Source organism: Delphinapterus leucas, chromosome 2 (genome assembly GCF_059928025.1).
Source record: "Delphinapterus leucas isolate spDelLeu-1000000601 "Yukka" chromosome 2, BTC_Dleu_Yukka2, whole genome shotgun sequence".
In the NCBI taxonomy this organism is placed as follows: Eukaryota; Metazoa; Chordata; class Mammalia; order Artiodactyla; family Monodontidae; genus Delphinapterus; species Delphinapterus leucas.
Window position 1 is genome coordinate 25,897,495 of NC_143130.1, and position 16,045 is coordinate 25,913,539.

Consider the following 16,045-nt stretch of genomic DNA (forward strand, 5'->3'; position numbering starts at 1 on the left):
TTTTCAGTATAATTATGAATTCATGGCTTTCCATAGACTCAACTTTTTCCAAATAACAATATTAATAACATTGCTTTCATTTTCGAATTGTCATAATTTCCAGCAGAATTCCCTCAGCAGATGCCATTTGTTACTAGTTGTTGCTGGCGCCAACGTAACCACCCCCGATTTTTGGCAACAACATAATATTCAGCCCTGTCCTAAATTTTCCTGATGCAAGATAAAAATAACCACTCTCTAAGAAGACAGATTTCTTTTAGAGGGAAATAGACTCTGGTCATTAGTATTGTACATGTGCTACTGGATATTATTTGCATCTTTTAGGAGAAATGGAGCTGGAAACATTATTTCAAAGGCATGAATTCATATAATTTTTCTAATTTAATATGTTATGTTTCTTACAGTGTGAAGGAGCTGTTTAAAGGAAATTAAAATAAAATGGAGGAATAAGCAGGCAAATAGGAACTCAGGTTTAAAGAATGTTGAGAATAAGTACTGAGGGGAGAACTGCAGAGAGGCTGAATCAAGGAGGTCTGTATCAAAGTCCACAAAATTAGGGTATTCCCTAATTGTACATTCCTTGGTGTGACCTGTGGAACAAAGGGAAGGTACCAGTAGCTGAGCTGGCTTTGTGAAAGCTTAAAGGTTGCTGAAGAATTTCTAAACTCAGAAAGACAGGGGGACTTCCCTGGTGGTACAGTGGTAAAGACTCAGCACTTCCACTGCAGGGAGTGCAGGTTCAATCCCTGGTCAGGGAACTAGGATCCCGCCTGCCATGCCACGAGGCCAAAAATAAATAAATAAATAATAAATAAATACTCAGCAAGACCGAGATAGAAGCAGTTGTAGGCAATGGGGCCAATGTCAGAGGTCAGAGTAAAAGGACAAGGAGGTTGGGCTTCCCTGGTGACGCAGTGGTTGAGAGTCCGCCTGCCGATGCAGGGGATGCGGGTTCGTGCCCCGGTCCGGGAAGATCCCACATGCCGCGGAGCGGCTGGGCCCGTGAGCCATGGCCGCTGAGCCTGCGCGTCCGGAGCCTGTGCTCCGCAACGGGGGAGGCCACAGCAGTGAGAGGCACGCATACCACAAAAAAAAAAAAAAAAGAATTACTCATAATAGCCAAAAGGTAGAAAAAGCAAAATGTTTATCAACTGATGAATATATAAATAAAATGTGGCATATCCATACAGTGGGATGTTATTTAGCCATAAAATGGACTGAAGTACTGATACAAGTTTCAACATGGACAAGCCTTGAAAACATTATGCTAAGTGAAAGAAGGCAGTCAGAAAATGCCACATATTGTATGAGAGCATTAATATCAGATGTCTAGAAAAGGCAAATCTATAGAGGCAGAAAGCAATTGCCAGGAGTTGAAGGGAAGGAGGGGTGGGGACTTGTTTCTAATGATTGTGGGTTTCTTTGGGGATGATGAAAATGTTCTAAAGTTGTGTAGTGGTAACAACTCTATGAATATACTAAAAACCACTGAATTGTATACTTTAAAGGGGGTGATTTTTTTAAGCTTTTTATTTTACATTGCAGTATAGTTGATTAACAATCTTGTGTTAGTTTTAGGTGTCCAGCAAAGTGATTCAGTTATACATATACATGTATCTATTCTTTTTCAAGTTCTTTACCCATCTAAGCTGTTACATAATATTGAGCAGAGTTCCTTAAAGGGGGGGATTTTATGATATATGAATATTATCTCATTAAAGCTGTTAAAAAAATAACAATTGTATTGAATACTATTTTCTTCCCTCTGCAGATTTCTCTTAATAAAGAGGAAAATTAATGTTTTTTTAGCCAGAAGAGTGAGAGAAGATGAGTCAAACGAGACTTTTTTCTTTAAAGATGAATGATGGATTCTTCATGCCTATGCTGGGATTGGGCACTTCTGCCCCTCCTCAGGTAATCAGAATGGTATTGGAGATGGGGGAGTAGCAGACTTGGGTCCTGATCAGGACCAGTCACTGTGTGAATTTGGGAAATTCAGATGGACCACACTTTCTTAGTGTGTAGTACGCTTCTCTCCAGGTTAGGTTATTTTGTGCATTGTCAGTGCTTTTCAAATTTTAATAGGCATGAAAATACCTGAGGATCTTGTTTAAAATGCAGACTTTGGGGTTCTGCCCACAAAGGTTCTGATTCATTCGATCTGCGATAAAGCTCAAAAATCCACATTTCTAACGAGCTGGCAAGTGATTCTGATGCTATAGCAAGAGATACAGAAGTTCTTCATCTTTCAGCAATTCAGGGGTGGGTCCATCTTTTCCCTTTATTCTCATTTGCTGTCCAGTTGTAGCCATTCCACAGTAGATTAGAATCAGTGAAACCCAGTTGTCTTGATTACCACGTATCAGAGATGTTGCCACAAATTTCTTGTGATGAAGTTTCTCTGTAATTTCTAATGTCCAAGTTGTTCCCATCTACCTCCAATCGTAGAGCATCCAGAGAAATCTCGGGGGCAAAAGGACCTGGAGAAAGAGAGACAAGATTCATCTTAGAGGGAGTTTTGGTGGTCTGAGGTGAAAATAGTCTCTTACAGGTCAGGCTGTGAATACTGTGCTGTGGGGAGAGGCATGTGGCACTTGGAAGTTCTGTCTCTGTTTGGAAGACTGAACTTCATGCTTGATTGCCAGCAGGAGAGCCACGTGGAGTGTGATGTTGAGGTCTGTAGCAAGGACACTAGCACGGACTGTTGCTTTTACTTTGACTTGGCTCTTTCATCTGTGGACAGTCAGTTCATCCCCATGGGACTGGTCAATTCATCAGGAGTTGCAAATTAAAAAAACATACCCAAAAGACCTTTTAATTACTGAGTGAAGTAGAGGGGATAATGGAGCTGTGAAAATGATAGGTAACTTCAGAAGTCCAGCCTGGTGGTCCAGCAGAACAGTAGGCAGCTAAGAAGAATAACAAAATTGTGAAGGAGAATATTAGCTAAGGATGAACTTAGTAACCAAAGAAGGAATTAATTATAAGATATTTTTAAGTGAAAAAAAAGAGGGTTTTTTTTTTGTTTTGGTTTTTTACATTTTAGTTCTTCCTCAAATGTTGTTTGAAGTGTTTCTCCAAGTTTACAAAGGTAAATCACAAATTTATTCTCTCTGAAGTTACATCTTCATCGCATTGATCATTTTTTGGCATTGGATTTCCGGGTTGAAACCAGTTTAATGATCTCTTACAGAGTGAGTTAATTTAGAAAGGTAAATCTATATATTGTGTAAATCTATACATGTATATAGTGTAAGTCCAGAAATAGAGAGTTCATGATGTGATGTGCTGGGACCAGCTCATGAGCTCAAAGATCCAACTGTAAGAGTCTTTTCCCAGCATCGGTTGTGTGAAATTAGCAATGGTGGGAATAGTTCCACCATAGAAACTGGCTAATACTACAAATCAGGACTCCTTCAGAGTCAGTTGTTAAATATTTACTGCCGGTCATAGGTCAACATTAAGCTTTGTCACCACTAGAAAAACAATGGGTTCTGCTGACTAGCTCTGCTTATGGAATTGGTCATCTGTTCCTGAATCAAGTAGGTCTTTATCTTTTCATGCTCTTCTAGGTTGCTAAGAGTGAGGTAGAAAAGGCCATCAAGAGAGCAATCGACGTAGGCTACCGCCATATTGATTCAGCTTATATGTACCAAAATGAAGAAGAAATTGGGAGAGCCATCCAGATGAAGATTGCAGATGGCACTGTGAAGAGGGGTGACTTATTCTACACTACAAAGGTATTGTGTATAGTCGTATATGTATCTGTGGAAGCTCACTCTTAGCTGAATCATTTCTTGGCATATGTCTTTTCTCATTGGTTTAATTCTCATTCACTCTCAGACCTTGAACTATGAGAAGGCTGGTTTGGAACAGCTGGATAGGAATGTGGGTTCTGTGGTCAGACTTCCTATATTTGAATCCAGGTTCTGCCACTTACTTACCTTGGACAAACTAAAGTCTGTCCCTTAGTTTCCCAAGCTGTAAATGAAGATAACAATATTTGTCTCACAGGATTTTTATGAGTATTACTTCAAAAAAATACATGTAAATCTTTTAAAATATTTAATGTATTTTAAATGTTCAAAAATACTAGCTGTTATTATTATCATATGTTTTCAAACTCAGGGATGGATTTGGCTTTTCCAACTCTGTTATACTCAAGTTTTGATGAAGCGGCAATCTTTCTTAGCTGTAGTGTGAGGTAAAGCAATTTAGTCAGAAAGTGTAGGCTTTTGGAAACTACAATCAAATTTTAGTTTTTTAATATTCTATATATTTGACTTTGTGAAATTTCTTAACCAAAAAAAGTCTTTTAACCTCTTTAAGTCTTAGTCTTTATATCTCAGTCTATTGCGCTGTCAATAGACATTTATTTCTCTTTCCTATGAGGCAGGAAAAATAATATAATACCACGGAACTGATATGAGGATCACATTCATGTTTATAAAAGTATTTCTAATGCATTTTTTAAACTTTCAAGCCATTTTTACTAATATAATTTATATCCACTGATATCACATCTGAAACAAATAAAAGAACTTAATATTTAAGTTGGATTGGAAATGGAACACAAGAGGAATTTTCCCCATCGTGTTCATTGAACTGACTACTGCTAGAAAAAAACCATTTGAATTTGAGGTAAAGTAGCCCAAGAGGAGGGAGTTGGTGTCCATGATAGTGAACCCTATACTGGTCTATGAATGGATATTTCTTCCTTCTAGCTCCAGAATGTGAATCTCTCCACACGGCTTTGTTTAGATGAGGTATTGCTAGAGCACTACCCTCTGAACTCTCAGCTTTAACCTTCTTTACATGGGATCCGTTTGTTTCCTTACCTGTAGTTATTTTGATGGATTTTCCTTAGATTATTACTTCTTAAAATGAAGTAACTAAAATGCCCTCCCCCCCAAATTCCTAAAGGACCTAGCTTTCTTTGGCAAACCTAACAACTGAATGCAGCCAAGATAGAATTTCCTGAATCACAATCACTTGATGTGCTTGTTTCAAATGCAGTTTCCCAGGGACCTCCCTGGTGGTCAGGTAATTAAGACTTCCCCTTCCAATGCAGGGGGTGTGGGTTCAATCCCTGGTCAGGGAGCTAAGATCCCACATGCCTTGGGGCCAAAAAATCAAAACATAAAACAGAAGCAATATTGTAACAAAATTGATAAAGACTTTAAATATGGTCCATATCAAAAATTCTTAAAAAAATGAAAAATAAAATGCAGTTTCCCAGCCCAGTCTCCAGATATTATAATTTATGATGTTTGAGGGAGAACCCAGGGATATATCTTGCACAAACAAACCAAATAATTCTTTTTTGTATTTTCAGTTTTGAGAGCATCTGTGTAAAACCATATTTTAACTTTCTACCATGTTTTCTTAATTCAATGTGAAGATGAGCTATGATGATAAAGAATCCTGAGCTTCACGGGATGACTTGTCACTTCCCAACGACCACGAGCGGGTTTTTGGTTGTTGTTGTTTATTTGCCATTGTACTAATCTCTCCTAAATATTCTTAAATAATCCCACCCCACTTCTCTTTCCACCACTGCAGTTGTGGAGCACCTTTTTCCGTCCAGAATTGGTCCAAACTTGCCTGGAAAGCTCACTGAGGAAACTTCAACTGAGCTATGTGGATCTTTATCTTATTCATTTCCCAATAGCTATGAAGGTTAGCAAAAGTAATTTTACTTTGGTTATCAACATCATTAGTAGCTAAATAAAAAGAGGATATAGTTTGTGAAAATGAGAAGAATCATATATAATACTTTAATATTCTCTCTTTTTGTTTTTTCTTTTTTCTGCAACTATCCCTATCCCAGTTCACTATTCCAGCCCTAGACTGATGGGTTTACTGGTTTCAATGTATTTGCCTTGATCTTGTGGACAACTATGTATATTTTCAAGTCCCTGTACTCTTGAATTTCAACCTCATGCCCACTGGTGCCTGGGGAACGTGCCAGTGTAGAGACCTGTGAAGGCGCAGAAAATTTAAGGAGGATGAGACTCAGCCCTTGAGATGGTGACAAGTCCCTCTCTCAAAAGACCACCTCCAGGTGGAAAGCAGGGATGGAAGAGCTTTATCCCACAAGGATCTGGGACAAAGGAGCCCATTCAGCTATGGCACCACTCTGGGCTCTCACTAGGATGGGGTCTTGGGTATCTCAAGTTGTCCTTGACACAAACAATATTTATTAAACCTTTAGGGGTTAAAAACATTTCTAGGAACTGTACTTTCTCAATGTACTACCATTCCTTTCAAGAATAAGGATAGATGGTTCCATTAGCCTAAAGGTCTAAAGGCTCCAAACATATTGGCTGAGGCCAGACATAGCTTGATCCAACCTCTTCTTCTTTCCTATGTTCCAGCCTGGGGAGGACTTTTTCCCAAAGGACACACATGGAAACATCATTTTTGACACAGTGGATCTCTGTACCACATGGGAGGTGAGTGCAGCTCCAAAGAGGCCATGTCTCTGCACCTTGGGGCGGAGAGGACAGAAAAGGAATTGAGGAGAGGAGGATGTAGTCCAATTCTGCCCCCTGTGTAGACTTGGGCAAGTCCCTGAATGTCCTTCTGCCTCAGTTTCACATTTCTTCTATTTAGTAATTCAATAAGTGGTTATTGAGTGCTTATGATTACTGAGTACTTCTAAGTACTCAAGCTACATCCATGAAAAAAACCAAGGTCTCTGACCCCATAGAGTGGTAGGTGCTACTGGTGGGGGGGAAGGATGCAGTGGTATAAGAAAGAGTAAGGGAACTGAGTGTGCCAGGCTGGGTTTGGGGCATAGATAGGCAATTCAAAACAGAATGGACAGGGCAGGCCTCTTTGAGAAGGTGGCATTTGACCAAAGACTTGCAGGAAATTGATTAAATGGATGATGAAATTGATTAATTGATTAATGGATTAAGTAGAGTAAGTGGGTATCTGGAGGAAGAGTGATGCAGGCATAAGGAAAATCAAGGCAAAGATTTTAAGATAGAAGAGAGATTACCATGTTCAAAAACCAGCAAAGGGGCATGTGTGGCTGGAACAGAGTGAATTTGGTGGTCAATAATAGGAAATGAGGTCAAAGAGAAAACAAGGAGCTGGTGGTCTGGGAGATGGCATGGCCACTTCCTGTTTCCCAGGCTGCACCTGACTCAACCTCCATTCTCCTGGCGCTTGTTCTGATATTGTTCTATCATATTATTTTAGGTGCTAGCTAAAGATCGCACTGGATCTCTTAGCCCTGCCTTGGCTGCTTGCATTCTTACTCTATCTCCTTACCCATTTCAAAAACTATTTTATTTCTCATTCTCCTCCTATTGGCCAATTCTTGTCTTATTTACTGACATCTGCATCACGTATTGTCTCTCATCCACAGCATGCTACCATTTGTTATGCTTCTCTAGCCAGTTACTCCTCACCACCTCTTCCTCCCCAGGCCCTGGAGAAGTGTAAGGACGCAGGACTGGCCAAGTCCATTGGGGTGTCCAACTTTAACTGCAAGCAGCTGGAGATGATCCTGAACAAGCCAGGGCTCAAGTACAAGCCCGTCTGCAACCAGGTGAACGCCACCAGTTGGCCCCCCAACCTCTTATCCCTCCTCATCAGCTTACTCTTTTCTCACTTCAACAAAGTCACCAATGGCGCTCCCCTCTCATGTACTGTACCTTTGGACACTAGCTGCCGATGTTACTATTGTAACTGTTTTGGCACTTTTTAGCAATTGAGTCGTTTTAAATTAAGGTATGTAGTTTTTAGACATATGCTATTGCACACTTAATAGACCACAGTGTAGTGTAAACATCACTTTTTATGTTTACTGGGAAACTGAAAAATATGTGGCTCCTTTATTGCAATATTTGCTTTATTGTGATGGCTTGGAACTGAACCTGCAGTATCTCCAAGGTTTGCCTGAACAGGTAGCAAATAAGCATATGAAAAATTGTTAAACATCACATATCATTAGAGATTTGCAAATTAAGACAAAAGTGAGATACAATAGTTCTCTCTAATCTATGGGATAAGACACCTCCCCCCACCTACCACCACCACAGTGGATGCCCCAAACCATACCATGGATATTACTGAACACTATATAGACTATGTTTTTTCCTATATGTACATGCCTATGATAAAGTTTAATTTTAATTAAGTACAGTAATGGGACTTCCCTGGAAGTCCAGTGGTTGACTCTGTGCTTCCAATGCAGGGGGTGCAGGTTCGATCCCTGGTCAGGGAACTAAGCACAGTAAGAGAATATTTGATTTGTTAATTATGGTGTATCACAGTGATTGATTTGCATATATTGAAGAATCCTTGAATCCTTGGGATAAATCCCACTTGATAATGGTGTATGATCTTTTTAATGTGTTGTTGGATTCCATTTGTTAGAATTTTGTTGAGGATTTTTGCATTTATGTTCATCAGTGATATTGGTCTGTAATTTTCTTTTTTTGTGATATCTTTGTCTGGTTTTGGTATTAGGGTGATTGTGGCCTCATAGAACTAGTCTGGGAGTGTTCTTTCCTCTGCAGTTTTTTGGAAGAGTTTGAGAAGGATAGGTGTTAGCTCTTCTCTAAATGTTTGATATAATTCTCCTGTGAAGCCATCTGGTCCTGGACTTTTGTTTGCTGGAAGATTTCTAATTACAGTTTCAATTTCATTACTTGTGATTGGTCTGATTATATTCTCTAATTCTTCTTGGTTCAGTCTTGGAAATTTGTACAAACCATATGGTCATCTCAGTAGATGCAGAAAAAGCTTTTGACAAAATTCAACAAACTCTCCAGAAAGTGGGCATAGAGGGAACCTACCTCAACATAATAAAGGCCATATGCAACAAACCCACAGAAAACATTATTCTCAATGGTGAAAAACTGAAAGTATTTCCTCTAAGATCAGGAACAAGTCAAGGATGTCCATTCTTGCCACTATTATTCAGCATAGTTTTGGAAGTCCTAGCCAAGGCAACCAGAGAAGAAAAAGAAATACAAATTGGAAAAGAAGAAGTAAAACTGTCACTGTTTGCAGATGACAATATACTGTACATAGAAAGTCTAAAAGATGCTACCAGAAAATTACTAGAGCTAATCAATGAATTTGGTAAAGTAGCAGGATACAAAATTAATGCACAGAAATCTCTTGCATTCCTATACATTAACAATGAGAGATTAGAAAGAGAAATTAAGGAAACAATCCCATTTACCATCACAACAAAAAGAATAAAATACCTAGGAATAAACTTACCTAAGGGGCAAAAGACCTGTACTCAGAAAAGTGTAAAACACTGATGAAAGAAATCAAAGATGACACAAACAGATGGAGAGATATACAATGTTCTTGGAACATTGTAAGAATCAATATTGTGAAAATAACTATACTACCCAAAGCAATCTACAGATTCAATGCAATCCCTATCAGATTACCAATGGTGTTATTCACAGAATTAGAACAAAAAATTTTACAATTTGTATGGAAACACAGAAGACCCTGAATAGCCAAAGTAATATTGAGAAAGAAAAATGGAGCTGGAGAAATCAGGCTCCCTGGCTTCAGACTATACTACAAAGCTACAGTAATCAAGACAGTATGGTACTGGCACAAAAACAGAAATATAGATCAATGGAACAGGATAGAAAGCCCAGAGATAAACTCACACACCTCTGGTCACTTAATCTATGACAAAGGAGGCAAGAGTATACAATGGAGAAATTAGTATGTACCATACTAATGTAAGTCTCTTTAATAAGTGGTGCTGGAGAAACTGGACAGCTACATGTAAAAGAATGAAATTAGAACACTCCCTAACACCATACACAAAAAATAAACTCAAAATGGTTTAAAGACCTAAATATAAGACCAGACACTATGAAACTCTTAGAGGAAAACAAAGGGAAAACACTGTTTGATATAAATCACAGCAAGATCTTTTTTGATCCACTTCCTAGAGTAATGACAATAAAAACAAAGATAAACAAATGGGATCTAGTGAAACTTAAAAGCTTTTGCACAGCAAAGGAAACCATAAACAAGACGAAAACACATCCCTCAGAATGGGAGAAAATATTTGCAAACAAAGCAACTGACAAAGGATTAATCTCCAAAATATACAAACAGCTCATGCAGCTCAATATCAAAAAAACAAACAACCCAATCAAAAAATGGGCAGGAAAAAAAAAAAGGGCTGGAGACCTAAATAGACATTTCTCCAGAGAAGACATACAGATGGTCAAGAGGCATGTGAAAAATGCTCAACATCACTAGTTATTAGAGAAATGCAAATCAAAACTACAATGAGGTATCATCTCACACCCGTCAGAATGCCCATCCTCAAAAAATCTACAAACAATAAATGCTGGAGAGGGTGTGGAGAAAAGGGAACCCTCTTGCACTGTTGGTGGGAATGTAAATTGATACAGCCACTATGGAGAACAGTATGGAGGTTTCTTAAAAAACTAAAAATAGAACTACCATATGACCAGTAATCCCACTACTGGGCATATACCCTGATAAAACCATAATTCAAAAAGACACATGCACCCCAATTTTCATTGCAGCACTATTTACAATAGCCAGGACATGGAAACAACCTAAATGTCCATCGACAGATGAATGAATAAAGAAGATGTGGTACATATATACAATGGAATATTACTCAGTCATAAAAAGGAACATGATTGGGTCATTTGTAGAGATGTGGATGGACCTAGAGTTTATCATACAGAGTGAAGTAAGTCAGAAAGAGAAAAACAAACATTGTATGTTAATGCATATATGTGGAATCTAGAAAAATGGTACAGATGAACCTCTTTGCAGGGCAAGAATAGAGACACAGACGTAGAGTACAGACATGTGGACATGTCGGGTGGGGAAGGGGATGGTGGGATGAACTGGGAGATTAGGACTGACATAGATACACTACCATGTGTAAAATAGGTAGCTAGTGGGAACCTGCTATATAGTACAGGGAGCTCAGCTCGCTCTCTGATGACCTAGATAGGTTGGATGGGGGGTGGGGAGGTCCAAGAGGGAGGAGATATATGTGTACATATAGCTGATTCACTTTGTTTTACAGCAGAAACTAACACAACATTGTAAAGCAACTATACTCCAATAAAAGAGAGAGAGAGAGAGAGAGAGAATATTTGAATTGCCAGCATCACTAATTTTGTGTTTTGGGGACATTACTAAGTAAAATAAGGGTCACTTGAACACCAGCACTGCGATACCACAAAAGATGATCTGATGGCTACTAAGTGACCAACAGGCTGGTAGCATATAGAGTGTGGGTACATTGAACAAAGGCATGATTCCTGTCTTGCGTGGGATGGGGCAGGACAGCACAAGACTTCATCACACCATTTAGAACAGTGTGAAATGTAAAACTTATGAATTGTGTATTTCTGGAATTTTCCATTTAATATTTTCAGACCATGGTTGACTGTGGGTAGCTGAGACCACAGAGAGAAAAACCACAGATGGGGTGGGGCCACCCTCCTGCTATGCACCTGTTAAAAGTGTCCAAATCCAGAACACTGACAACACCAAATGCTGGTGAGGATGTGGAGCAACAGGAACTCTCATTCATGGCTGATGGGAGTGCAACATGGTGCAGCCACTCTGCAAGACAGCTTGGCAGTTTCTTGCAAAACTAAACATACTCTTACCATATGATCCAGCATTGTAGTCCTTGGTATTTACCCAAAGGAGCTGAAAACACACAAACCTGAACACAGAGTTTTATAGCAGTTTTATTCATAATTGCCCAAACTTGGAAGCAACAAAGATGTCCTTCCATCCCTCCAGAGGTGAAAGGATAAACAAACTCTGGAACAGCCTTACAATGTAATATTATTTAGCAATTTAAAAGTGAGCTGTCAAGCGAGAAAAAGACATGGAGGAAACTTAAATGCATATTGTTAAGTGAAAGAAGCCAATCTGAAAATTCTACCTACTGTATGATTCCACCTCTATGACTTTCTGGAAGAGGCAAAACTATGGAGACAGTAAAATGATCAATGCTTGCCAGGGGTACAAAGGGACAGAAGGGTGGATGAATAGGTGGTACACAGGGGAAATCTTAGGACAGTATAACTATTATTCTGTTGGATATTGTAATGAAAGATACACATCATCCATTTGTCAAAACCCATAGAATTTACATCACAAAGAATGCACTCTATTGTAAACTATGGGCTTTACTTAATAATAATCTGCCAATATTGACTCATCAATTTTAATAAATGTACCATACTAATGTAAGAGGCTAATAATAGGGGAAATTGGAGAGGGAATGAAGGGAAATATGGAAACTGTATTTTTTGTTCGATTTTTTCTGTAAAACCAAAAGTGCTCCAAAAAAAAAAAGAAAGAGAAAGGAAGGAAGGAAGGAAGGAAGAAGGAAAGGAAGGAAGGAAGGAAGAAAAGGGAAGAAAGAAAGAAAGAAAAGATCAGTGGTTGTAAAGGGTTCATGGGGAGGGAAGGAGGGATGAACAGGTAAAGCACAAGACATTTTTAGGCACTAAAACTATTGTGTTTGGTGCACCATGGGTACAGCTGTGGATGACGGTCACTTGCTGGCCCACGTTGCTGGTGTTTCTAAGTATTTCTGGTGCCGTGAATCTGTATTCACTGTATGTTCCTTGTAAATTTGGTGCTGGCAAGCCTGCTGGTCCTACACTCCAATACTTCTGCTTGGCAATTTACAGGTGGAATGTCACCCTTACCTCAACCAGAGCAAACTGCTGGAGTTCTGCAAGTCCAAGGACATTCTCCTTGTTGCATATGCTACCTTGGGGTCTGACTTAAGGAAAAAATGGTAATGATCTCTATAAAGGTATTCCGACCCTAGATGCTGTGCCTTCTGGAGACATCTCTCAACGTCTGGAGGAAATTAAGTATAGTCAAGAGGAATCATCCATCTTTGCAAACCCTTTACCTAGCCTACATTGTGAGGACTGAATAAAACATTATTGAATAATAAAGTAATTATTACTGATTAAAATGTTCATCCAATTCAAAGGGTTTGGATTTAAAGAGTGACAAGGTAATTCCAAGCCATGATTCTGACACTTAGCAGTTGAGGGATATGAGACAAGTTACAACTTCTGTAAGTTTTAGTTTCTTTAACTCTTCAAGAGGAATATAGATGTGTACCTTTTAACAGTTGAGGACAAAATGAAGACAATTAGTTGAGAGCATTTTTTGCAATAGCAAATTCTTATAAAATTCTTGGTTATTTGTTATGATGGTGGTCATTGGGTCTTACTGTGGACAACAATTTTGTCTTCTTGACTTATTCAATCTTTTACTAAGTTTCTCAGAAATGTTTAAAAGATGAAAAAACTACCCAATTTTCCCTTTCTTTCCCTTGTCCTTCTTTGGATTTACCAAAAGAAGCCAAAGAAATATTGAGACAGCCAGAAGGTAATGAGGAAGATTCTAGAGGATCAACCACCCCTAGCCTGAATGAACTATCCCCAAGTAGAATGGATACACAACCTCAGACACATAGCACCTCTGCCTCCCTCCCAGGGTGAAAAAGGACAATCCAGTTCTCCTGCAGGATCCAGTACTCAACACCATTGCTGAAAAGCACAGGCGAACTCCAGCCCAGGTCACCCTGCGCTATCAGCTGCAGAGAGGGGTGGCTGCTCTGGCCAAGAGCTTCAATGAGAAGAGGCTCAAGGAGAACTTCCAGGTACCTGGTAGGGTTTTGGGCAGCAGGGAGCTGACAGCAGCACATCATTTTCCCCGGGATGGGTTATTTGGGAGGCTCCCAATGTGTATTGGGGCAAAGCTTATCTCCCTGTATATTCTATGCGTATATGTGCTATAGTTAACTGTCCTGTCCTCCAAATCCTACAAGCGAGTAGGCATGGTGGTTGTAAAGAACAGTCGACAGAGCGTCAGGTTTGAGTCTCAGCCCTGGTTTTTACTCAACAGTACGGCCCTGAGTAAATCATCCCTTGATTTCTTCAGCTAAAAAAATGAAGGAGTTAGCTGAAGTGAGACCTGGGCTCAAAAATCTCAAGGATTCCTTGGCTGCTACCACAGCTATTCAATACAAGTCTCTGAGGGTGACCTGAGTTGCTAATCTCAACTCTTTGAATGGACAAATGCCCATGACTTTTGTCAGGGAATGAACCCCAAGTTCATGACAACTGTCTCATGAAACCTACATAAGTTCCTACATATATTTGTGTGTGTGTATCTGCATGTGGGGGGCATGTAGGGGCTGCAGTAATTGCCTCCAGGAAATTGAATTGATCTTCTCACATTTCTGATAGGTTTTTGAATTCCAGTTGACCCCAGAGGATATGCAAAGTCTAGATGGCCTAAACAGAAACATGCGCTATTTTGAAGAAGATTCGTAAGTACCCTGTTCCATTGTAGATGCTGGGGGAGCAGGGTAATGAAGGAATTCCATTTATTCTAATCCACAAAGGGCAGGGTCTTCTCTTGCCTCTTCTTTTAGGGAAGTGGATGGAAAACATTTTTCCTTCAAGCCCTCATACCCGTTACTCCATGCCCCTCTGTCCTTCCTCTGCTTAAATTCCAGGATCAATCAATACGATGACATCCTTTGCACATATTTTCAAGTCTCCTCTCTCTTCTTTGTCTTACTCATTGGTCTAAAACCTGGTTACATCCTGCTCTCTCTCCCTCTACTTCATCGGATTTCCCCTCCCCATGAGATTACTCCTAGAGGCATTGGAACATTCCCTCATCTTCAAAGAAGCTCTGTCTCAAACTGACTTCATCTGCAGCTCACCACACCATCCCCGTTTCTCCTTTTACAGCAAAACTTCTTGAAGAAGTCCATGCTTTCTTCCTCTCTTGTCTCTCTCCCCGTTCTCTTCTGAACCCACACAAACCAGGCATTTGCCCTCCTCTCTGCCAAAGCTCCTCTTGTCAAGGTCAGCCATGACCTCCTCTTTGCTTAACCCAGCAGTGATTCTCATCCATCTTATTTTACCTGGTGGGTCACTCCTCCTAGAAACACTTTCTCAGCTATGCTTTCTTCACTGCAGATCTGGTTTCCCCTTATCCCCCATGCCATTCCTTCTCCTGGTCTTTGCAGGTGTCTCCTCATCAACCTGACCTCTTAACTTTGTAGTGACCTAAGGCTCAATCCTTGGACGTCTTCTCTTTTCTATCCACATCCTCATCCTTCGTACTTAATCTAATCCCGTGCTCTAAACACTGGGTAAATATACACTCCCCCAAATTATATCCAGCCCAGACCTAGGCCCTGGACCAAGACTTGTATATCCATTTGCTCTACTCCACTCAAACTTATCAAGTCTACACTTGAGCTCATGATGGTACCTGCACCCACCCCACCCTCCCAAGCCCCACATACCTCACATGCTTGTATCAGAATCTTCCTGATCAACTAACTGGCTGCTATTTGCTCTCTCTGCTTCTGTACTTCGTCTCTGCCCGTACTCACCAGAGTGAATGAGGTAAAAATGTAGGTCTGTATATGTTAATCCCAAACTCCTAATATCCCTCCCCCAACACCTTTCCCCTTTGGTAACCGTAAGTTTGTTTTCTATGTCTGTGAGTCTGTTTCTGTTTTGTAAATAAGTTCATTTGTATCATTCTTTTTAGATTCTACATATAAGTGATATCATATGATATTTATCTTTCTCTGTCTGACTTATTTAACATATACACGCTACTACATATAAAATATATAGTACAGGGAACTCTATTCAATATTCTGTAATAACCTATATGGGAAAAGAATCTGAAGAAGAATGGATATATGTATATGTATAACTAAATCACTTTGCTGCACACCTGAAACTAACACAACATTGTAAATAAACTATACTCCAATATAAAATAAAAATTAAACTAAATCAAAAACAATAAAAACACTACTATTTTCTGAAAAAAAACCCCACAAAAAACAAACAAAAAAAATAGTAGGTCTGATGGGGAAATCCTGTCTCGGTAACTGGTGGCCTGTCTTCTCACTCGGAGTAAAGGCCAGAGTCCTCACAAAACCTACAAAGTCCAGCAGGATATGGTCTCC

The 16,045-nt window shown here is 39.6% G+C and overlaps 1 protein-coding gene across 1 annotated transcript; it reads left to right on the top strand.

Moving 5' to 3' along the window:
- Nucleotides 1–260: 260 nt before the first annotated feature.
- On the top strand, nt 261–15,325 carry LOC111170129 (aldo-keto reductase family 1 member C15-like). Its single transcript, XM_089906591.1, has 8 exons — nt 261–1,914; nt 3,573–3,740; nt 5,563–5,679; nt 6,378–6,455; nt 7,439–7,561; nt 12,708–12,817; nt 13,534–13,699; nt 14,289–15,325. The coding sequence occupies exons 1-8, from the start codon at nt 1,828–1,830 to the stop codon at nt 14,373–14,375; spliced, it is 936 nt and encodes a 311-aa protein (XP_089762717.1). The 5' UTR covers nt 261–1,827; the 3' UTR covers nt 14,376–15,325.
- The last annotated feature ends 720 nt before the right edge of the window (nt 15,326–16,045 follow it).